This window comes from Chlorocebus sabaeus, chromosome 15 (assembly GCF_047675955.1).
Source record: "Chlorocebus sabaeus isolate Y175 chromosome 15, mChlSab1.0.hap1, whole genome shotgun sequence".
NCBI classification, from domain to species: domain Eukaryota; kingdom Metazoa; phylum Chordata; class Mammalia; order Primates; family Cercopithecidae; genus Chlorocebus; species Chlorocebus sabaeus.
This window is the reverse complement of record NC_132918.1, coordinates 2,275,618-2,300,259: the sequence shown is the minus strand read 5'-3', so window position 1 is coordinate 2,300,259 and position 24,642 is coordinate 2,275,618. Positions and strand designations below refer to the sequence as shown.

The following is a 24,642-nucleotide window of genomic DNA, read 5'->3' as shown; positions in this document are numbered from 1 at the left end:
AACACGGTGAAACCCCGTCTCTACTAAAAAATACAAAAACCAAGCCGGGCGAGGTGGCGGGCGTCTGTAGTCCCAGCTGCTCAGGAGGCTGAGGCAGGAGAATGGCGTGAACCCGGGAGGCGGAGCTTGCAGTGAACTGAGATCCGGTCACTGCACTCCAGCCTGGGTGACAAAGCGAGACTCTGTCTCAACAAAAAAAAAAAAAAAAAAAAAAAATCTATTACCTTTAAAGCATCCCATGATCAAGACAGGAGATGAGAATTATACTGTGCTTGAAGTATAGACAATATTGAGTCCGAGAGTGTTGGGCAGACTTGAAGTTCCACATGTAAGAATGTCCTCAATCGAGGTGTCTCTGGAGTTTTCTGGAGGTTGAATCTGGAATGACCAGTTCTTGGGTGTGCCCTGTTGAGGAGCTAACTGGTGTAGGAGCTATCTGGGGTGAAATCACTACCCACGAGAAGAAAAGCCTCTCCTCTACCTTTCCCAGGCTGAAAAGACAGCTTGGCTTGGGGATGGCATGGGTGGAGCTTTCAGCTGAGACTCAAGGCCCAGCTCTCCTCCCAGTGTGAGGAGAGGGTGACCCTACCCTCTTCCTGCTGCCACAGGAACCATGGAGGGCAGCTGTTGAGGAATTACCCCTGACTGAAGGAGGGCATAAATGCTCATTCCCCTCTGAAGGTCTGTAAAGTGCAGACATAAACATCCCAGACTCTCAAATGTGAAATACTTGTCCTTTTGCACCTGGGTTGAAAAGTCCAGCCTAATTATTTTAATAATGCCCCAATGCCTTGAACTTCATCCATTCCTATAAGAGCCTAGCACCCCAGGAGAAGGAAACCTAGCACCCCAGAAACCCTGCTTGAGACAAATAATCCTCAGCTGGATTTTGTGGCTAATGCCTGTAATCCCAGCACTTTGAGAGGCAGAGGTGGGAGGATCAGTTGAGGCTAGGGGTTCAAGACCAGCCTGGGCAATATAATGAGATCCCATCTCAAGAAAGAAAGAAAAGAAGAAAGAAAGAAAGGGAAAGAGGGGAGAGAAAGAAAGAAAGAAAGAAGGAAGGAAGGAAGGAAGGAAAGAAAGATAGAAAGAAAGAAAGAAAGAAAGAAAGAAAGAAAGAAAGAAAGAAAGAAAGAAAGAAAGAAAGAAAGAAAAGAAAGAGTATTGTAAAAATCCTTAGTGTTGAAAATAAAGTTCCATGATTAGGAAAATGTCAGTGAAAATACTTTATTTTTTAAGATTTAATTTTCTTAAATTGTAAATGCTACCCTTTAAAAATTATTGATGATAGAAAAAAATTTTCCTTCCTTCCTCCTCGGGAGGCAGTTCCTAGTAATAAGAGGATTTTTTTTTCTCTTTTTTTCTAAGTGCAAAATCTTTCTTGTAACTTCCTCATAACAATTGCCTCTCCCGCACATGAGGACAGGGTTCGGTGATAAGTATAGGAATGCAGGAGAGGTGGGGTGGAGAAAACTCTGCTTCAGGAAGGGAGAGACAAAGATGACCAAAGTCTCTGTACTGGGTAGAGAAGGCTGAGCCAAACAAGGCCAAAGTCTGCATGGGAAAGATTAAGACAGCAACCCAAAGGGCAGCAGGGAGAGTTGTTTGGGGAGAAAAGATACTTTTAATAAGATTATTCGGAGTAAATACTGTGCACTATACAATGTAGACTATGCCCTTTGTTCCTTATAGAAAACCTAGACTGTAGAAATTCTCCATTCAAATTCTACATTTAAAAAATATCTATTTTTTAATAGTGTGTGGAAGAGTCTGTTTTCTTTTGGAGATTTGGTTCCAAGATTGAGACAAGAAGGGTATAGCTCCTGCCCTTGGGGCTCAGCTACATGTTGGCTACACAAAAGTATTAAATTCTCATGGTAAAATTTCAAAACATACAGAAACACACAAAGTGAAAAGTGAAATTTTCAGAAATTTTCACTCTCCCACCCCCCACCCTCCAATTCTGATTAATTACATTGTTCAGCGTTAACTTATCCACAACTAATGGTTTGGTGCTTTAATGTTTTTCCTAAGCATTTATGGACACATGTAATTGAATATTTGGCTCAAAAAGAATTCAAGGTTGAAAATAATTTTCCTTTAAAGTTTTGATGGTATCAGTCCATTGCCTACTTCTTTAGCAGGTTAAAATTAATTTTTGAATAGTTAATACATGCTTGGGATATGAATTCAAAAGGTAAAAAGGATATAAAATAAGTCTCTTCACCACTGATCCTGCCATCTGCTTAGTTCCATCGCTGGTTGTAACTACTGTTACTGGTTTCTTTTTTCTTTTCTTTTCTTTTCTTTTTTTTTTTTTTAATGAGACTGCGTCTTGCTCTGTCGCCCAGGCTGGAGTGCAGTGGTACGATCTTGGTTCACTGTAACCTCCACCTCCCGAGTTCAAGCAATTCTCCTGCCTAAGCCTCCCGAGGAGTTGGGGCTACAGGCGTGCACCACCACACCCAGCTAATTTTTGTATTTTCAGTAGAGACGGGGTTTTGCCATGTTGGCCAGGCTGGTCTCGAACTCCTGACCTCATGATCTGCCCACCTCGGCCTCCGAAGGTGCTGGGATTACAGGTGTGAGCCACTGTGCCCAGACTTTTTTTTTTTTTTTTTTGAGACAGGGTCTCACTCTGTCACCCAGGATGGAGTGCAGTGGCGTGATCTTAGCTCACTGTACCTTCTACCTCAGCCTCCAGAATAGCTGGGACTATAGGTACACACCACAAACCCAGCTAAATTTTATGTTTTTTGTAGAGACAAGGTTCTGCTATGTTGGCCAGGCTCAAACTCTTGGGCTCAAGTGATCCACCCATTTCGGCTGCCCAAAGTGCTGGAATTACAGGTATGAGCTACTGGGCCTGGCCAAAATTGCCATTTTTGAAGTTAAAAAAAATCAGCAATTCCATGAGATTCAATCTAACATAATGTGTATAACATATGCTTATGCATATAATTTTTAATCACACTGATGCTAGCATCCTGTATACACTATAGATTTCTCACTTAACAATTAATCTTGAGATCTTCCCATACCCATATGTATAGAGCTGCCTCATTCTTTTTTTATTTTGTGCCTATTTATTAGTTTTCTTGCCTAACTATTATTATTCTAAAATTTACATATAGAAAAACTGAACTCCAGTTTTGATTTACAGCTCTATGAGTTGTAATGCATGCATAAATTTGTGTACCCACCACTACAATCAGGAAACAGAAATAATTCAAATATATCAGTGTAATCTCCAACAATGACCGAAACAAAATATTACCAGCGCTCGAAAATCTCCTCCGAAACCCTCATCTCCATTGCTATGCCTTTCCTATACCCCAAGACAATATTTTCCTTTACTTCTAACACAATAAATTAATTCTGGCTTATATGGAATTGTATATGGAATCATATACACTAAAACATCCTTTCATCTGTCTTTTTTTTGTTCACCATAATGTAAGATTTATCTATATTGTCTTATGATTACTATAGAGCAATGAATTGCACCATATTTCATTACAGTATTTTTGATATAAAGAATTCAAAATAAACTTTTGCATAGATTGACAAACTTTTTATTTATGGTTTCTGGATCTTGTGTTATATGTAGGCCTTTAGCACTCCAAGATTATAAAATTATCTTACATTTTCTCCTAGAACTTTAATACTTTCTTTTTTTTTGTTTTAGACAGTCTCGCTCTGTCGCCCAGGTTGGAGTGCAGTGGCGCAATCTCGGCTCACTGCAAGCTCTGCCTCCCGAGTTCACGCCTTTCTCCTGCCTCAGCCTCCCAAGTAGCTGGGACTACAGGCGCCTGCCACCACGCCTGGCTAATTTTTTGTATATTTAGTAGAGACAGGGGTTTCGCCGTGTTAGCCAGGATGGTCTTGATCTCCTGACCTCATGATCTGCCCGCCTTGGCCTCCCAAAGTGCTGAGATTACAGGCGTGAGCCACCGTGCCCAGCCAATAATTTCATTTTTTTCAAACTTAATTCCCACTCCCACCCCACCACCAAAATATATTAACTTATTACCCAAATACTCATGTAATCCTTACAGGAATTATGGTGGATACAATTACATGTCTTTATTTTAGAGATGAAGACACTGAAACATACAGAAGTTATTTTCCCCAATGGCAAAGTTGGCATCTGAACACAGTCAGTTGACTTTAATGTCAATGTGCTTATTCATTACTCTATCCAGCCTTTCTACGGGAACCCATCACCCATTATCAACATGACTGGCAAGCACCTCTTTAAAAAAAAAACACACACACACACACAACAGAAACACTGTATTTAAATGTTTGCAAGAGTGAATTAGGTTACTTAGGAGTCTAATTAGCAAGTAGTTACTTAGTAAGGAGTAGGGAATTTGACACCTTCTCGTTTCTATGTCATCAACAGTTCTCTTATCAAGGGACCTCATTCTTGAAATAAGATTTACTTATCAGCCCAGTGTTGTTTTCTCTTCAAATGATTGTTCTGATTCAATTTTTGAGTCATCAGCCACGTAAATATTTCTGGAACATGTCATGTAAACAAATGCAAAACTGTTAAAAATTAAGTTGAACAGCTTAAAAACATTAGTAGACTGGGACTCAGTGAAGTGAAGTAAGTGTTAAACACAGCTGGAGACCAGGAAAGAGGGCAAGAAGGCCTGGAGTCACTTTCCAATTCTATCTCTGAGATCATATTACTATGGACAAGTAATTTTTTGGTTCTTCTTTGTGTCTATTTGTCAAACAGAGCCAGTAAGAGTAAGAAGTAGCTCTTCATGTTTCCGTAGTTTATTTACTTTCTGCCAATAATGGGAATTAAATTAACAACAAACTTTTTTTTAATTTTTAAATTTAATTTTTTTTTTTTTTTTTTTGAGACGGAGTCTTGCTCTGTCACCCAGGCTGGAGAGCAGTGGTGCAATCTCAGCTCACTGCAACCTCCGCCTCCCAGGTTCAAGCAATTCCCCTGCCTCAGCCTCCTAAGTGGCTGGGATTACAGGCACATGCCACCATGACCAGCTAATTTTTGTATTTCCAGTAGAGATGGGGTTTCACCATGTTGGTCAGGATGATCTTGAACTCCTGACCTCGTAATCTGCCTGCCTCAGCCTCCCAAAGTGCTAGGATTACAGGCGTGAGCCACCGCACCTGGCAACAACAAACATCTTAAACAACCCTTTAAAGATAACTTATACTAGGCTGAAAAGTTGGCTAAATTCCAGAGGGTCTGAGTTCAGACTCCGATGTGTAGACCTTTCTTCCATGGGAGGTTTTCCAACGGGTTTATAATTGAAATTTACATAGCCTTACAATATTCTCTTGTAAAAGTAAATATTAGCAACATAACATTTTGAAGCATTCTGATGAAATATATTAAAACAATATAGTAATACAAATATTTCAATCTCTACATCTTTGTTACTTGTTACAACAAATGTCTCTCCTCCCACCTCCATGTCTTGAGTATAGCTGTAATGGAAGGAAGGAAGAGCTGGGGTCATTGAATACGTGACACCTACCCTAAATGCAACTCATTTCCCCGTCTCCCCCAACTCCCATCCTGTAAAGCCCTTGGAAGCATAAGCATCAAGATCCCCAGGGAACTGTAATCATGCTTTCCAGGCTGAGACCAGTAACAAACGGAGAAGTGTCCCATAGCAGAGTGGAGATTGAGCAAAAGTAAAGAGACAATGAGAAGAACACACAACTTGGAAGATCAAGGACTATTTTACTTCCCTAAATATACTTAGAGGGAATTGTCCCTTAGGGTAAAAGGAAGAGCTAATATCTGGGTTACATGAATTGTATAATACAATGTGAAGGAACTCTGATAACATACACACTTAAGATGATATTTTAACATTGCTTATATTAAACAAATGGAAACTACAATAAAAGTAAAATACCATTCACCATCTTTTTGATTGACAAAAAATTAAAAATATATTCATAAGGGCATTTCCCACACTATCAGTAGAAATATAAATTGCTATATATTTTGGAGATCAAGTTGTCATTAACCATGCTCATTGGATAGAACTCTCCATTATACTTCTAGAAATCCATTCTTTTCTTTTCTTTTTTTTTTTTTTTTTTTGAGACAGAGTCTTGCTCTGTCGCCAGGCTGGAGTGCAGTGGCCGGATCTCAGCTCACTGAAACCTCGGACTCCCTGGTTCAAGCGATTCTCCAGCCTCAGCGTCCCAAGTAGCTGGGACTACAGGCATGCATCACCACGCCAGGCTAATTCTTGTATTTTTAGTAGAGCCAGGGTTTCACCATGTTGGCCAGGAGTGTCTCAATCTCCTGACCACGTGATCCACCTGCCTTGGCCTCCCAAAGTGCTAGGATTACAGGCATGAGCCACGACGCCTGGCCAGAAATTCATTATTTTCTACAGAAACATACACACTAGTATACAAACATTTATTTATAAAGTTGCTTACTGTAATAGTTTATTTTCTTTTCTTTCTTTTTTTTTTTTTGAGACGGAGTCTCGCTCTGTTGCCCAGGTTGGAGTGCGGTGGCGAGATCTCCGCTCACTGCAAGCTCTGCCTCCTGGGTTCATGCCATTCTCCTGCCTCAGCCTCCCAAGTAGCTGGGACTACAGGCACCCGCCACCACGCCCAGCTAATTTTTTGTATTTTTAGTACAGACGGGGTTTCACCATGTTTGCCAGGTTGGTCTCGATCTCCTGACCTCGTGATCCGCCTGCCTTGGCCTCCCAAAGTGGTGGGATTACAGGCGTGAGCCACTGTGCCCGGCCTTCTAATAGTTTCTTATTAGCAAAAAATAGGACAGAAGCTAAATGCCTACCAATTAGAAATCTTAAATTATAATTCATATGTAGTATAAAATACTATGCAGCCATTAAAGAGATTGAAATACATATACTGCCGGGCACAGTGGCTCATGCCTGTAATCCCAGCACTTTGGGAGGCCGAGGCGGGTGAATCATGAGGTTAGAAGATCAAGACCATCCTGACTAACACGGTGAAACCCCGTCTCTACTAAAAATATAAAAAATTAGCTGAGCGTGGTGGCGGGCGCCTATAGTCCCAGCTACTCGGGAGGCTGAGGCAGGAGAATGGCGGGAACCCGGGAGGCGGATCTTGCAGTGAGCCAAGATCGCACCACTGCGCTCCAGCCTGGGCAACAGAGCGAGACTCTGTCTCAAAAAAAAAAAAAAAAAGAAATACATATACTGATTAGAAATGATATTCATGGCATATTAATTGAAGAATGTAAGATATGGATTTTGTAGAATCAATTTTTCATTAAATAAAACAATTAAAACTAAATATATTTATGTATAAGTAGATAATTAAATGTATATATTTCATATATTTTATGTATAGACAATTCAATGTACATATTTCACAAATACAGAAAAATTGAAAAAATGAAAACTGAATTACTAATAGAGGTTATTTGCAGGGACCAGATTATATTTGTTACAGTGAGCATATTACTTCTGTAAGAAAAGAAGATAAAAATTCAGTGTGATACATACATTAACAGCATGTAAGACTGAGGCTGTATGGAGGAGAGTATGATTAACTCCACTGATATGTGTGTGTTGGGAGTGGTTTGGGGAGTGGAATTAGAGAATGCTTGAAAGAGATAATGAAATGTGAGCACAGCGTTGTCCAGGGTAGAGAAGAAAAGTGGAAAAGGAGGAAAGGTACTGTCAAGGAAGACAATGAGTGTACTTCCATACTCATTACGATTTTCACAACTACTGTCTATAATTTGTAGACCAAAAAAAAAGACAGGCAAGCATGTACATAAAAGCAGGTTGTGGGCCGGACGTGGTGGCTCACGCCTGTAATCCCAGCACTTTGGGAGGCTGAGGCAGGCGGATCACCTGAGGTCAGGAGTTCGAGACCAGCCTGGCCAACATGGCAAAACCCTGCCTCTACTGAAAATACAAAAATTAGCGGGGTATGGTGGCACCTGCCTATAATCCCAGCTACTAGGGAGGCTGAGGCAGGAGAATCGCTTGAACCCGGGAAGTAGAGGTTGCAGCAAGCCGAGATCATGCCACTGCACTCTGGCCTGGGTGACATAGTGAGACACCGTCTCGAAAAATAAAATAAAAGCAGGATGTGGCTGGGTGCGGCGGCTCACACCTGTAATCTCAGAACTTCAGGGAGGCTGAGGCAATGTGGAACACTTGAGCCCAGGTGTTGGAGACTAGCCTGCGCAATATAGTGAGACCCTGTCTCTCTCCCTCTCTTAAGAAAAAGCAGAATGTGCCAAGGGAACCCTGAGTCAATTTGATATTTCTGGAGTTTTGAAGCGTGAAGAGTGGCAAGGGTTTAGTAAGAGGGAAAGCAGGAGCCAGGCTGCTGAGGGCTTCTAGTACTGCCTGGGAGTACGAACACTGTCATGTAGGACAAGGTGACCACTGATGGGGTTGCAGCAGGAGAGTAACATCAGCTATGTGGAAGATGGATTGGAAAGAAGCAAAACTGGAAACTGGGGGGCCATTTAAATAAGCTATAATGAAGACTGAAACTAGTGGCAGGGTAAATTAGGAAAGCAGATGGATTTCAGAAGTATTTCCGAGGAAAATACACAAGACTTAGTGATTCTCTGGATACTGGTGGTGTATAGAGAGGGATGTCTTGATTGACTTCCAAACGTTTGGCTTTGGTAACCGGGAAGATGGAGATGACACCAGCCAAGGTAGAAAATATATATGAAAAAATAAGCTTATGAAAAGGAGAAGCAGCAGGAGGGTGAGAGGAAACACAGAAGTGACAAGCCCGATGGTGATGGTAGAGGGATAGTAGCAGATGATTTTATTTTTGGAGATGTTGAAGGTGAGATGCCTATGGGCCATTAAGGAGGGCCATTAAGGGAAGTTGCCCAGTTGGCCATTAAGGCAATTGGATGTATTAAGATTAATTAACTGTTTTTTTTCCCCAATTGGCAGTGTATTGAAAAAAAAAAAACCTGGCATGATGGCTCACTCCTGTAATCCCAGCACTTTGGGAGGCTGAGATGGATGGATCACTTGAGGTCAGGAGTTTGAGACCAGTCTGGTCAACGTGGTGAAACCCCATCTTTACTAAAAAATACAAAAATTAGCCAGGCTTGATGGCACCGGGCTTGGTGGTGCAGGCCTGTAGTCCCAGCTACTCAGGAGGCTGAGGCAGGAGAATCGCTTGAACCCTTTGGTGGAGGTTGCAGTGAGCCGAGATTGTGTCACTGCACTCCAGCCTGGGCAACAGAGTAAGACTCTGTCTCTTAAAAAAAAAAAAAAAAAAAAAAAAAAAGACTAACTCTGTAGAAATGTAGTGTCAGGCTCTGTACTAGCACTGGCTGAGTTGCATGACAGACATAGTCCTTGGCCCTGCTCAACCTGAGAGCCCAGTAGAGACACTATAATCTAGAGCAGGGGTGTCCAATCTTTTTGCTTCCCTGGACCACACTGGAAGAATTGTCTTGGGCCACACATAAAATACACTAACAATAGCTGATAGCCAAAAAAAAAAAAAAAAAAAAAAATCACAAAAAAATCTCATAATGTTTTCAGAAAGTTTATGTGTTTGTATCGGGCCACATTCAAAGCCATCCTGTGCCACAGGCAGCCTATGGGCCGCGGGTTAGACAAGCTTGATCTAGAGCTCAGGGGAAAGGTGTAGGCTGGAGGTCTCAACATACAGGGGGAGAGTGAGAATTAAACTCTTAGAATTTATAAGTTTCATTTACTATGAACTGTATGCTTTATGCATATCATCTCATTTGAACTTCACAACAATCCTATGAAATACTATTAAAATGTTACAGATGAGGAAAATGAATGCAGAGAGCTAAGACTCAGAGGTCACAATCTGGCTTTTGGGCTGAATTTTATTCTAAGAGTTGTTTCGTTGCATTGATTTAAAAATCCTCTTAGACGGGTTCACACTGTCATTTGTTACTTTCCTACATTTTCCATTGTCTGAAATCCTATGTATACGTGCTTTACTCATAACCTCCTGTTCCCTTTAGGCATTTGATTTTGTATACTGTGGTTTGCTTAAGTGCCAAAGGTTAAAGAACTAGTAAATAGATGACTTTATTTTTTATTTTTGAGACAGAGTTTCGTTCCTGTTGCCCAGGCTGGAGTGCAGTGGCACGATCTCGGCTCACTGCAACCTCTGCCTCCCAAGTTCAAGTGATTCCCCTGCCTCATCCTCCTGAGTAGCTAGGATTACAGGCACCCGCACCACACCTGGTTAATTTTTTTTTGTATTTTTACTAGAGATGGGGTTTTGCCATGTTGGCCAGGCTGGTCTTGAACTCCTGACCTCAGGTTATCCACTCCCCTTGGCTTCCCAAAGGGTTGGGATTACAGGCATGAGCCACCACGCCCAGCCTAAAAATTGATAACTTTTATGTAAACCAAAAACTGTGCTCTTAACCATTATGCTATACTCTGTGGTTGGCAGGTACAAGGATTCTTGATAAAGGTGAAGAAAATGCATTGTGTGGCGACGCAAAAGGACTGATGACACATTTGTGGTCAGAAAGTAGGAAATCAGTTGAAGGTTTCAGATGTGTATTGGTTCTTGACTAAAAGCATTTTCTGACATGCTATTTTGTTATCTAAGGCTTGGAAAGCAATCTGAACCCCTAGCAATAATGTTATTCTCAACATTTTCTGAATCATGGAGATAGTATTTGCATTTTGTGCAACTGGAAGGGGTGGAAGAATGACAATTAGGCTTGGTCTATAACTATTAGAATTGCTTCTTTGTGTTGAAAAAGATGGGTACTAGTTCCACTAGGAAAATAAATTCATGAGGTCTTTGATCATTATGATTGAGATGCAAGCCTGTTTTAAATGTCCTGCTCTGCAGTGAGGTGTGCTAATCCTTGAGCAGCTAGATGGGAAATGAGTTCAAATTACCAACATAGAAAATAGGGGCAGGCCGTGTGCTTCAGCTGGATTGGTGCAGAATTCTGAGAAGTGGGCCAAAACCTGACACTACAGAAGGTGATTTGGATCCAAATTTGTGCCACCCAGAGGAGCTGAAGAATTGAGTAATTTCTAGGTTTAATTAAGAGCAGTCAGAAAGACTGCTCTTTCTGACTGAAATCATGTTAATTTGTAGAGACGTGAAGCAGAATGTGGCTGTGAGGAGGTTTTATGTTTTAACAACATTGTGTTACATGTGATGAAGGGTTTCAACCTTGTCTCTTTATTTGTGTCCTGGCAAAGCTATCCCCCTTTTCACATAATTAGCACTCTTCTGATGTCTTTCTCTAAGTGATATCTTGGATCCTTTTTATTTATTATTTATAGTAGTTGACTTTGATAGGGCCCACATATATGTACAAACACAGATACATGCATATATATTATACATATAAAATTGGCAAACTTTGATGTACAATTGTGAAAGTTGGGAGAAAGATGTTTATTGGGCATCCGGAGCTGGGAGCAGCTGAAGGCCTATTGAACTTCAGTCAGTTGAGAGTTAAGTACTCTTTTTATTTTTATTTTGAGATGGAGTCTCATTCTGACTCCCAGGTTGGAGTGCAATGGCACAATCTCAGCTCACTGCAGCCTCTGCCTCCTGGGTTCAAGCAATTCTCCTGCCTCAGCCTCCCGAGTAGCTTGGATTACAGGCATGCACCACTACACCTGGCTAATTTTTGTATTTTTAGTGGAGACCGGGTTTCACTATGTTGGCCAGGCTGGTCTCGAACTCCTGACCTCAAATGATCTGTCTGCCTCGGCCTCCTAAAGTGCTGGGATTACAGACATGAGCCACTGCGCCCGGCTGAGAGTTAAGTACTCTTGAAAAACAAAACAAAACAGCCCAGAAAAAAACCTCAGTAATTATATAAGGCAGTGGTCCCCAATATTTTGGGTACCAGGGACCTGTTTCATGGAAGACAATTTTTTCCTGGGGGTGGGGCTGGGGGATGGGGAAGGATGGTTTGGGACAATTCAAATGCATTATATTTATTGTGCACTTTATTTCTATTATTATTGCATTGTAATATATAATGAAATCATTATACAACTCACCATAATGCAGAATCGGTGGGAGCCCTGAGCTTGTTTTCCTGCAACGAGATGGTCCCATCTGGGGGTGATGGGAGACAGTGACAGATCATCAGGCATTAGATTCTCATAAGGAGCACACAACCTAGATCCCTCTCATGCCTAGTTCACAATAGTTCCAGCTCCTATGAGAATCTCACACCACAGCTGATCTGACAGGAGGTGGAGCTCGGACGATAATATGAGCCATGGGGAGCAGCTGTAAATACAGATTAAACTTCCCTGGCGTGCCAGAGATTCACTTCTTGCTGTGTAGCCCGGTTCCTAACAGGCCATGGGCTGGTACTCGTTTGTGGCCCAGGGGCTGGGGACCCCTTACATAAGGTGTTCACTATGAGATATAAGAGGACTTAGCCCAGGTGTTAAGGCAGTGTTCCAGGCCCCACTTTGGCTCTAATACATTTAGGGATCAGAACATGGACTCTCGAGAGCAGGTTCCCCCTATTATTGCTGGAAAACAAAATTTGCTAAAACGTGGAGATCAGCATATACTGTTAGATTCTGATGCCTCAGACAATGTAAGCAGTTTCAGATGATACCAAAGGTACAGCATGCAAAAGTGGGTTGCTGAAATTGGGCCTGAGGATTCGCAGGCAGCCAAACTTCGGGTTTTGGATAAATGAGGCACAGAAACGTTAAAATCTTGTAGGATGACTGCAGGTGTTAGCAGTAAATTTGGACTCATTAGGAATCTGTGTCTTCCACTAGGCTGTGAAATCTCCAAGGCCTGATAAAGGTTTCTGAATGAATTTGTGAAATATACGATTTCGGTGAAGAAAAGAATAAAGCAGGTGTCCAAACAGTTGAGGTTTTACGGTATTGGCATAAAACATTTGGACCCCTGGCGGCCGGTATCAGGGACTTCCCGAGGCTGGAAGAGTTCCGGGAAGGGAAGCGGGCCCCTCTGGAACCGAAGACATAGAATCCTAGCTACAGCTACTAAAGAAAAGTACACTATCAATTAGGGCCCGCGTCAGGTTCTCTGGATCTCCCCTTCTCCCATCCTGGACGCTCATCCCTGTGTTCTTTGCAGTGGGCCCGTCGGCCCTGCTGCCATCAATAGAAGCAGTACTCTCCCCGTCTGATTTCGCAGGGCCAAAGCCCAGGTGAGAGTCAGGGCTTTGGCTCCATTTCTGAGCCGCGAGGGCCGCACGCAACGAAATCAGGCAGCCCCAAACCTTGTGTCCTCCAGTGCAGTGAGTTCGGGAGCGACGGGCCGAGCGCGCATGTGCAGGCCCCGACATTGTGCTTGTCCCCTCCGGTGCTCCGTAGTTAGCCTCGGAGAGCTCCACGTAGGCGGCGCAGGCGCCCTTGGTGCACAGTTCACCTGCTGCCGTTGTCGTCGCCGCCGCGGCTCCAGGGGCTGGATGGGGGCCCGAGGCCAGCCAGTGGCACCCGGAAGAAAGAGACGCGGCGGCGGCGACGCCGACATCCTCAGGACGAGTGTCCGGACTTGCCCGCAGGCTCAAGGAGGAGGCGGCGAGGCCGGGTCCCCGCGGTCCCTGGTGTAGAGAAGTCGCCGTAGCCGCCGCGGCCGGGACTCCCCGGGCTCTCGCCCCTCAGGTCTCATTGACACTCAGGACCCTACGTACGCTGCGCCATGTTCAAGAAACTGAAGCAAAAGATCAGCGAGGAGCAGCAGCAGCTCCAGCAGGCGCTGGCTCCTGGTCAGGTACGATGGCCGCAGCTTTCCTCCCCTGGCTCCCGATACCCCTTGAACCAGCCCGCGGACGAAAAAGGCGGGGGGAGTGGGGAAGTTCTTCCGTGACCTTTGACCCCTAGCCCGGGACTCTTCCCAAACTCCGGATCCAGAAGGAGCTCTGGGCGGTGCAGGTCGTCCATAACTCCTGACCTGGATTTTCCCATCGCAAAACTCCATCCAGTAATGAGTGGATGGGGGTGGCTGGATCCCTCGTGACGTCCCATCTCCGTTAAGAGTTTTCTCCTAAGGCCAGACTCCGAACTTGCATGATTTCTGATCCGTATTTGAGGTTCCCCCGCCCATCTGAGACCCCACGCTGGGAATGAGGGCGGGGTTGGAAAACCCGGGTCCCTTGTGATATCTGACCTCTGCTCGAGGTGTCCCCCTCTCTCATGCCCATCGTGAGATTTTGTGTGAAATGGCCAGGATCCCGCACAACTGACCCTTGACGGAAGTCTCTTAAATCCAAACCCAGGTCTAGGGATTGAAGGCTGGGGAATAGAGCCATCCTGGGTCAGGCTGCTGGTAGGAGCGGTGGGACATGAAAGAGGTGGCGGCGTGGCCGGCGTCCAGCGCCCGAGGCTGTCACGAGTTAGTCACTTCGCATAACTCGGTTGATCCGGGACTGGCGGGCGGAGGGGGAGACACTCTCCCTGTCCAGAACTCTGCTCTGCTTTTTGAGTCTTGCTGCTCTGCGGACAGGGTTATGTTTGTTTTTCAGGAATGCTGTTGCTTTAGGAAATGCGTTTCCAGGGGAAAGGAGGCGTGTTAGTAGTATTAAAGATACAGTTTCCTAAGCGTTAACTGGAGATGTTTCGATGCTGGCAGCACAGGGTCTTAACAGCGAAGATGATGGTTTCTGCTTTATGTCTTCCCAGCCTTTTTGAATTGCAACAGATTGAGCAGATCTGTCCCTTAATTTTAGGGTTTTTGGTCTTTGCTTGCGGTTGCAAGAAAAGCTAAGTTTTGACTAACTTGGAGGCATTTCCAAATTCTTAACATACAACGATTGCATTAGGTTTATTCGGAAACTATAAATTGAAGTTGTTATTTTTAAATTTAAAGCTCATGTGTAGTAAAACAGTGCTTGAGAAAAACATCAGAACACAGCACTGAAGGGTTGCTTCGTTCCTCAAGTGTAAATGGTGGTTAAAATTTAAGTGGTAAAGATTGTCCTTTTCATACCATTTACTGCAGTCTTTTAAAATTTTACAAAACACTGTTAATTAAGAAACAAAGATAAACTTTAAAAGTGAGGTGGAGATGAGGAATGTGAGGAAATGGGCATGTTAGTGAATGTAAGGCACTTCCATTTGGGAATGTATAAAATGTAATTGAGCCAGGATTCCATTTCTAGAAATTTATTCTAAGAAAATTTAGGATGTATTAAAGATTTAGCTCTGTGGATTTTCATGTCAATGTTGTTTTAATAGGTTAAAAACTAGCCAGAAATGTCCACCAATAGAGAATTGGTTAAATTTTATCAGGTAATTAGTTATGCTTGATAGGTTATTATGCAGCCATAAAAAGTCAGCATTTATTGTGTCCTTAGTATGTACCAGATATTTTGCTTAGTATTTACGCAGATTATTTTATTTAATCTCATATAAGCCTGTGAGGTAGATAATACTATAATTCCTCTTTTATAGATGAAGGAGTGAGGCTCAAAAAGGTGAAGTAACTTGCTTGATGTTACGCAGCTAGTGTTAGAGACTTCAGAAAAGTATTAACACAGAAAGATATTTGTGTTAAAAGACAGAAGCAGCAGGTAAAATGTGATCCCAGTTTTGGGAAAAAGAATCTGTATGTAAGTGTGTTTATATATACACATGGTAAAACTAGTTTAAGAGTAATATACTTTAAGGTGCTGGTGAATTACTGAGTGTGCTTTTTCTTATTTGTAGCGTTTAGCTTTTCATGAAAATGAGTTGTTTTTGTTCATTAACAAAGAGGTTGTTTTTAGTAATAAGCTAGTCACAAGCTAAGATGTAAGAGCTCTGTTTCTATAGCTTAATGCTTCTGGTGAGACAGGGCATCTGGATCAAATAAAATCACTTTGTGTACAAAAGGTTTAAAATAATCCTTTTGGATTATATGTATATTCACTGTGTTGGCCAGGCTGGTCTTGAACTCCTGACCTCTGGTGATTGGCCAGCCCCGGCCTCCCAAAATGCTGGGATTACAGACGTGAGCCACTGCGCCTGGCCATTCGTGGTCTACTTTTGGTAATTATTTTGTAACCTTCCTTTCTGCCTGCCATATATCTTTCTCCTTGCTTGTGAATTGTTATGATCTTAGAAACAAAAAATGTGGCCTGGTATGGTGGCCTCACACCTGTAATCCCAGCACTTCGAATCACTTGAGCTCAGTAGTTCAAGACTAGCCTGGCCAAGATGGCAAAATCCCATTTCTGGCCAGGCACCGTGGCTCACGCCTGTAATCCCAGCACTTTGGAAGGCCAAGGCGGGTAGATCACCTGAGGTCTGCTAAAAGTACAAAAATTAGTGGGGCGTGGTGGCGCACACCTGTAATCCTGGCTACTCTGGAGGCTGAGGCAGCAGAATTGCTTGAACCTGGGAGGCAGAGGTTGCAATGAACTGAGATCGTGCCACTGCACTCCAGCCTAGGAGACAGAGTGAGACTCGGTCTCAAAAAAAAAAAAAAAAAAAATTATGTTTTAACAACAAATACCTATTTTGGATTTTTAAACTCCTTGCAGAACTAAGTCAATGAAAGAAACATTAAGAAGTAATACATTGTAATTTCTTGGGATATATGAATACAATATTTTAAAACATTTTTAGCCTTTTCAAATACTGCTAAAACTTAAAAATTTAGAAGTACAGATACAAAAGGATGAATACATGACTCCACTTAATTGAGGTACCTAGAATAGTCAAATTCATAGGGACAGAAAATAGAATGGTTGTTGCCAAAGGCTGGAGAGAGGAGAGAATGGGGAGTTACTGTTTAGTGGGTACAGAGTTTTAGTATGGAAAGATGAAAATGTACTGGAGATGGACGGTGGTGATTCCACGACAGTGTGAATGTACTTCATGCCACTGAACTGTATACCTACAAATGTTTAAACTGGTAAATTTTATGTTATGTATATTTTATCACGATAAAAAAATTAAGTAAAAAAAATCAACATATGGGCCCCTCCTTACGCCTGCAGAATCATCCCTTATTTTTTTCCCTCAGCTCAGAGATGGCTGCTGACCTCACTCTTTTAGAGTGAGACCGCAAAATAATAGTTTGTGATACAAATTTAAAAAACAAAAACAAAACCAGCAAACAGTTCCACAGATAACAGGGAAAAGAGTCCTTTCTGAAAGGACATAGCCTTAATGTAAATCCAGGTTTACTAAATAGTTTCAGTCATGAAACTGGGGAAAGCATGAGTCCCAGAGAAAACATTTAGATCAGAAGGAGTTTATTAAGAACATGATGAAAGGCTTTAATAAGTTTGGTACCTAAAATATAAAGGTTTATTTGAAGAATTAACCTCAAGTTACTTTGACTGCTCTTTTAGAACTGGGATGTCAAATTGGTTTGGCAGTGACTTACAACAGTGCTGTGATGAGGAGTCAATGGCTATGTCTCTGCCGTGACTAATTCATAGTTGTTGCAGGGAGAGTGAAATGAACCAGATATTAGTTATGAACGGTGAATGCCTAGGCCCTCTGCTGGATGTTGCATTTGCTTTGAAGGGTCTATGTAGTCCCTACACAATGGAGTTGTGAGACAAGTACTTTCAGTGTAATGGTGGTATGTACAGGGTGTTGTGGTTGTGCAAAATAAGGCATTTCTGGAGAAGATCAGGGTGACATTTGAGTAGAGCCTCGATGGATAATGAAAAGTCGTGGTATAGGGACAAGGGATTCAAGACTTCCTCCTAAGGATGACTGGATTAGTTTTCTAATGTTGCATAACAAGTTACCACAACCTTAAGGCCTAATAACCCAGTTATTATTTTATAGTTCTGTAGGTCAGAAATCTGACATGGCATAACTGGGTTCTCTGCTCAGGGTCTTGCAAGGCTAAAATCAATATGTTGTCCAAGCTGCGTTCTCATCTGGAGCTCAGGACCCTTTTGTATGCTCACGTGGTTGTGGTAGAATTCAGTCCTTTCTGGTTGTAGGACTGGGGCCTTCATTTCTTGCTGACCACTTTCAGCTCCTAGAGGCTACCAGCAGCTCCTTGCCACGTGCCCGTGTAGGCATTTTGCTTTCTTCAGAACAGCAGAAGTACATCTCTCTGCCCTCTAGACCCATATTTGAAGGGCTTATGTAATTAGTTTAGACCTATCCAGGTAATCTTTTGATGAACTCATAGTCAACTGATTAGTAACCTAGTAACCTTAAATATGCCTTTAAAATCCCTTTGCCCTGTAATGTAACAATTATGGGAGTGGTATCTCATTATATTCACAGGGCAGGGGTCATTTGGGGTCATCTTACGATTTTGCCTGTTACAATGACTAAAATGGTTTTTCTTTTTTTAAGTTTTTGTAGTCAGGGCCTTACTATGTTACTCAGGCTGTCTTGAACTCCTGGCCTCAAGTGATCCTTTTGCCTTGGCCTCTCGGAGTGTTGGAATTATAGGCATAAGCCACTGTGCATGGCCAAAATGGTTTTTCTTATACTGAAATTGAGTATAACTGTGGTCAGTTAATAATTAGGCAGTGAGCGATAAAATATTAATTGTGGGTCTGGATGTAGCTGTCAGGTTTTTTGGTTAGCAGCTTAGAAAGCTGACTCAGATTTCTTATGGCTATTGCAATTAATCAGCTCAAGTTTGGTTTGAAGGAACCTAAATCCCTTTATATCTTGAAGTGAGGATAGCCCATTAAGGAACCCGGCACCTGGGACAAATGCTCAAGTAGTTAGTTCTTTATGCACTGTTTTATACTTTATACTCACATCCATTTTCCCGTATAATCCTTACTCTTACAACTCTGGAGGAAGATCAACAAGCCATCAGGCCACGTTTTGCCAGATAGTACTACTTTTCTCGGGAGAGTATGTTTTAGAACCTGTTAAACTTTGTAAACCCTGTTGTTTGATTTTTTGTCAGTTTCTCCAGAGCTGATGAGGCTCTCAGTTACTGATTAGAACATATGAGGCCAAAGTGTAAGACGTAATGCCAGTTTTAAAGATTTGCAGTGAGGTATACTTTTTAAGCAGTTGGAAGGTCACTGTCTAAGGTAGCCCTTTCCTGGCATCTGGATATTTGGAAAGCTGAATTAATAAAAAAGCTGAATCTTAGACTTGATGGAATCACAACAGAGAGAGTTGATTAGTCAAGAGATATTTCCTGTAGTCTAGTAGTACTTTTCTAATTACTTTTCTAACTTTTTATCACCCAGTGACCATTTTATTAAAGGAGTTCTTACATATACTCATTTATAAATACATAGATACAAAAGATTGCCCCCATAGTGGCAGCCTTTGAGGCACCTACAGCCTTTGAAGCTGGCGCTGGCAAGGTTTGCAAATTATGGCTCTAGGTGTGGGAAGGGTTTACTGAATTTATCTCAGCTTTAATGAAAGCTATTTCTGATGTTCTTTGAACATTTGTAATTTGAATGTGGTGTTCAAGGTAGGCTCAAATTATCTCCAAGACTGAGACTAACACTACACAGTGACTGTGCTTTCCCTCGCTGTTTTCTAAATGCAGTGTTGACTTTTAGTCACATATTTTCTAGACATTTAAACCATTGCTAAGGCTTCAACTTTATTTCACATTCATTAATTTTCTTGTTTATATACTTTTTTTTTGAGATGGAGTCTTGCTGTGTCACCCAGGCTGGAGCGTAGTAGCGCAATCTCAGCTCACTGCAACCTCTGCCTCCTGGGTTCAAGCGATTCTCCTGCCTCAGCCTCCTGAGTACCTGGGATTACAGGCGTGCACCACCATTCTTGTTTGTATTTTTAAGTCCTTATTCTTCCTGCTTTGTCTTTGGTGGAAGAGGATATCTCATCCCTGAAAGTGACTTCTGCACATAGCTAATTTCATCTGTTGTCTTGATTTTTCTGGTTCATCTTTTAGAAGGTGTTGGAGTTCTTACTTGTAAGCAACAAAAACGTAGTCAGTCTAAGCAGAAAAATAATTTATTGAAGACTCTTTTGCCTACAGAATTTCCTTGAGGTCCTAAAAGTCTGAGCTGATTGCTATGTTCAGTTATACTGGGGAGACTGCTCTGTGTTGCAGCTGCTTCATCTTGGCACCGGCATCGCGTCTTTCACTTCACAGCTTATATCTGCGTGGATGCATGAACTTCTGTCTCCGTTGTCATCAGATGATGAACTTTATTTGCATGTCTGTTTTTTCACATCACTCACTTATGACTCGAAGTCTCATGTGTTTCATTGGTGGAGCTCAGGTTACCCTGTCTCAGATAAAAAGAAGATTGGGTTAGTAAGTTTTCTGAGTTCTAACTTATGGACTTATAAGAGCTATTTATAGAAAAAAGGTTATTAAACTTTTGTCATATTTGTAGATGCTTTTCCTCACCTCCCAATTAAACTGCTGCTTTGATTTGTTTTTCATGTAAAAATCTCTTTCCCATTCAGAGGTTGTAGAAATAGACTCTTGTATTTTTTGTATTTCAATTTAAAAAAACTTAAATCTTTAATATAGCTTAAATATGAAGTAAGAATCTGATATGTGTGTCTTGCCCCATATGGATGGCCAGTTGTCCCAACATTTATTGAATGTCTATCCTGATGCAAAATGTTATTTTTATCATAAGCTAAATATGTATGTCTGTCTAGATGTATATATGTGTATATAGAGTATGTATATATGTGTGTATATATGTGTATATAGAGTATATGTATGTTTGTATACTATTCCTCACAACCTCTCAGTTCCATCCTAGCCACAGCAATTTGTGCACAGATATGACAGACCAGAGTTCCATTTGTTTATTCATTCATTCATTTATTTGACAAATATTTATTAACTACCTTTTGTAAAGTGCAGACTACAAAAAGAGGTAAGGTATCATGACTCATTCATTTCTCAAAATAGAGCTGAGTTCAGATCTATTTTGCTATGGGTGTAGGGGGATCTCGAAGTTTTGGTTTTATACTTCTAGGGTTGTTTTTAGGTCACCTTAAAGTAGACCCCAGACCCCTAGTTTAAATTTTGAGCCCTTTCTCCTGAGTTGTTTTGCATTGAGGATTATAGGAGTCAGGCTGTCAATTACAGAGCTAAATGGAATAGCATCTCAGTATTTAGCAGTGGTATTCAAAGTAGGCTCAAAGCAAGGCCATTAACTAGGTGGGCAAGTGCTGTTTATCTGCATTTCATACTATTGAATGTTAGAGCTAGAAGGTAGAAGGGATCTTAAAGATTGAATTGGCAGCCTTTTTTTGATGAACTTCTAATTTTGGAATAATTTTGGTTTATAGAAAAGTTATAAAGGTAGTGCAGAGAGTTTTTATGTACCCCTCACCTGGCTTCAGTTTTCTCTAATATTACCATCTTACATTAGTATCATGACTGTATTTTATATATTTGGAGACACATAGTCCTCAAAAAGTTCATGTAGCTAAGATCATAGTTCTAGTTGGTGGCAGAGTTAGGCCAGGGACCTGGTAGGTAGCCTGGGTTTTCTAGTTGATTATATTTGTTATCCTTTTCTGCTTTTCATGTTTTTGCTCTTTTCCTTTCTTTCACTGAATTCTTTGGGCATGAACTGAGAGAAGGACTACCTAGTACATAGTTCACTAGTCGATATAGTCTTGCTAATTTGTGCAATAATTTTTAAATCTAGGCTTCCTCCAATTCTTCAACACCAACAAGAACGAGGAGCAGGACATCTTCATTTACAGAGCAACTTGATGAAGGTACACCCAATAGAGAGGTAAGTTTGGAATTGTTTTTCTAGTATACCTCTCACAAGAAACTAATTAATCTAAAATGTAATGCTGTTGATAACAAAATGGGAAACTATTTTGACAAGTCAGCTATTTAATTCCTAGGTAGAGTTTTATTAGTAACACAATTAGTCTTTTTTTCCCACAAATAGCAGTTATGATTTATGTATGTATGTATATATGTATGTATGTATGTTTTTGAGACTGGATGTGGTTCTGTCACCCAGGCTAGAGTGCAGTGGCACCATCACTACTCATTGCAGCCTTGACCTTCTGGGTTCAAGTAATGCTCTAACTTCAGCCTCCTGGGTAGCTGGTACTATAGGCATATGCCACTATGCCTGGCTAACGTTTAAATTTTTTGTAGATGGGGTCCCACTGTGTTGCTCAGGCTGGTCTTGAACTCCTGGGCTCAAGTGATTCTTCCAGTTATGCTCTGTAAACTTGGTTTGTTGAGAACCTTAATTTGAGAGGATAATACATTCTGGATTTAATAGTTGAAGTTTTCAGAATAATTTGATAAATTTGTTCAACATAGCATCATTTTTTCAAGCTGGTGAGTGGAAACTGAGAAGTAACTTATTGAACGTATTCCGTGTAACCAGCAGCTGGCATTAAAACTCATTATTTCCAACTTTGTTTTTCTGTGAAGTGTAACACATGTACAAAAAGAAGGTAAAACATAAATGCACAGATCAGCAAATTAATCATGAAGTGAATCCTCCCAGGTCAAGCAAAGGAACACTGTCAGCACTGTAGTGCTCCCTCTTTTCCCCTGAAGGATTACCACCATCCTGAATTTTTGGTATTTGCTTGCTTGCTTTTTTTTTTTTTTTTTTTTAATAGTTTTACCTCTTAAATATGCTTTCTAAATGTAGACATTGTAGTTAAACATTTGGGTTGTCCGCAGGTTTTGGCTACTATGAATTATGTTGCCATCAACATTATTGTACATTTCTTTTGGTGTACATGTACCTGCATATCTGTTGGTATATACTTTGGAGTAGAATCAGTGCTCCATTTTAACACTTAAGATAATGCTGATGGTTTTCCAATGAAAGTTGCTTTTGCCCCTATATTTTTGAGAGTCTTTATTTTTCTACTCTGTAAATATGCTGGAAAACAGTCTTTTTCGTTTCAGCTGTTCTGGTGGTGGGCTTTCATTTTAGTTTTAATTTGCATTCTCTGATAACTAACAAGATTGAGCATTTTCATCTGCTTATTGGCCATTTAAGTGTGAGTGCTTAAGTCCCTTGCCCATTTTTCTATTGGATTATCTTTTTTAAAAATTGATTTGTAGGAGTTTTTAAAAAATATAGAATACATAGGAGTTTTTTGTTGAATATGTATCTTGCAGATACCTTCCCACTCTGGCTTTCTATTCATTTTCTTAACGATGTCCTTTGATGAACAGAAGTTCTTAGTTTTAGGCCAAGTGTGGTGGCTCATGCCTGTAATCCCAGCACTTTGGGAGGCCAAGGCAGGAGGATTGCTCGAGTCCAGGAGTTTGAGACCAGCCTGGGCAACAGAGTGAGACCCTGTTTCTACAAAAAAAATAAAATAAAATTAGCCAGGTATGGTGGCATGCACCTGTGTGGTCCCAGCTACTCAGGAGGCTAAGGCAGGAGGATTACTTGAGCCTTGGAGGTCAAAGCTGCAGTGAGCCATGATTGCGCTTGCCTGGGTGACACAGTAAGACCTAGGCTTCCTTGAAAAAAGAAAAAAAAGAAAACGCCTGGGTCCCATCTATGTCCCATCCCTGACAGTACCGTCTATCTTAGAAGTTTAACAAAATGAGAAACCAGATAGGGTGGAGGGAGATGATGAAAAATTAATTTAATGTCCTTTTAATAAAAAACTTTATATAATTGAAAAATCCTTTATTATAAAATAAGTTGAAGTAAGGTTTAGATTGCACTCTGTGGTCCAAAGTACCTGTTAAAGTTGTCAAAAAAGCTTAAAAAGCAAGGAGATGAAGTGATGACAATGCTTTGTCATTCTATCCGAAACCATCTCTTAGCTAGGATTGTTACAATTTAGAAAGAAAGAAATACCTTTAGCTGACTTGATCGATTGTAAAAGAGTACTAAAACCAAATCTTTCAGAAGTAATTATTTTGTAACAGTATATTCAATTAAATTGTTTTAAAGCATCCTAGATTTTTAAAAAGTATTTTTAAAAAGCAGTGGTAGCCGTCAGCCGGGTGCGGTGGCACGTGCCTGTAATCCCAGCTATTTGGGAGGCTGAGGCAGGAGAATCGCTTGAACCTAGGAGGTGGAGGTTGCAGTGAACTGAGATTGTGCCACTGCTCTCTAGCCCGGGCGACAGAGCGAGACTCTGTCTCAAAAAAAAAAAAAAAAAAAAAAAGCAATGGTAGCAATCAGCATAATTCTGCACTATTTTCAGTGTTTCACTTTATTGTATGCAAACTAATATACTATAATGTCAATCAATATGCTGAGTATAGAAATGATGCCATTAATACTGATTGCAAAAGCATTACAACTCAGTACTGCAGCTTTCATTCGAATTGGTTACATGTATAGACTGAGTTCAACAGTATTGTATTTGAAATCGTAAATGCAATAACGTAAGTAATGCTTAAGAAAATAAGATCTCAGGAGACTGTATATATACTCTGTACTTTTATGCAACTTTATCAGATCATTTCAGTATATGCACCAAGGATATAGCGTATGTGACATGAACTTTGAGTGTAAAAGCTGTACTATGTACCTTTTGTTTATTTTGCTCTCAACATCTAAATAAAGGTGTTTTGTTTTGTTTTTTTAATTGTTTTAAAGTAATCCCCATCAGGACAAGTTGTATGTATTTTTACAATTTTTTTTTTTTTTTTTTTTTTTTTGAGACGGAGTCTTGCTCTGTTGCCAGGCTGCAGTTCAGGGGTGCGGTCTTGGCTCACTGCAACCTCCGCCTCCCAGGTTCAAGTGGTTCTCCTGCCTCAGCCTCCTGAGTAGCT

The 24,642-nt window shown here is 41.1% G+C and overlaps 1 protein-coding gene and 1 pseudogene across 8 annotated transcripts in view; one reads left to right on the top strand and one right to left on the bottom strand.

Moving 5' to 3' along the window:
* Positions 1 to 13,673, bottom strand: part of LOC119620695 (uncharacterized) — a 62,929-nt pseudogene extending 49,256 nt beyond the window's left edge.
* GOLGA4 (golgin A4) overlaps positions 13,553 to 24,642 on the top strand; it is a 116,241-nt gene continuing 105,151 nt past the window's right edge. For all 8 annotated transcript variants that reach the window (XM_073023360.1, XM_007971784.3, XM_037988457.2 and 5 more), the window contains exons 1-2: positions 13,553 to 13,743; positions 21,560 to 21,649. In XM_073023360.1, the coding sequence (XP_072879461.1) occupies positions 13,672 to 13,743; positions 21,560 to 21,649 (162 nt within the window). In that variant the 5' untranslated portion in view covers positions 13,553 to 13,671. The remainder of the gene's footprint in view (positions 13,744 to 21,559; positions 21,650 to 24,642) is intronic.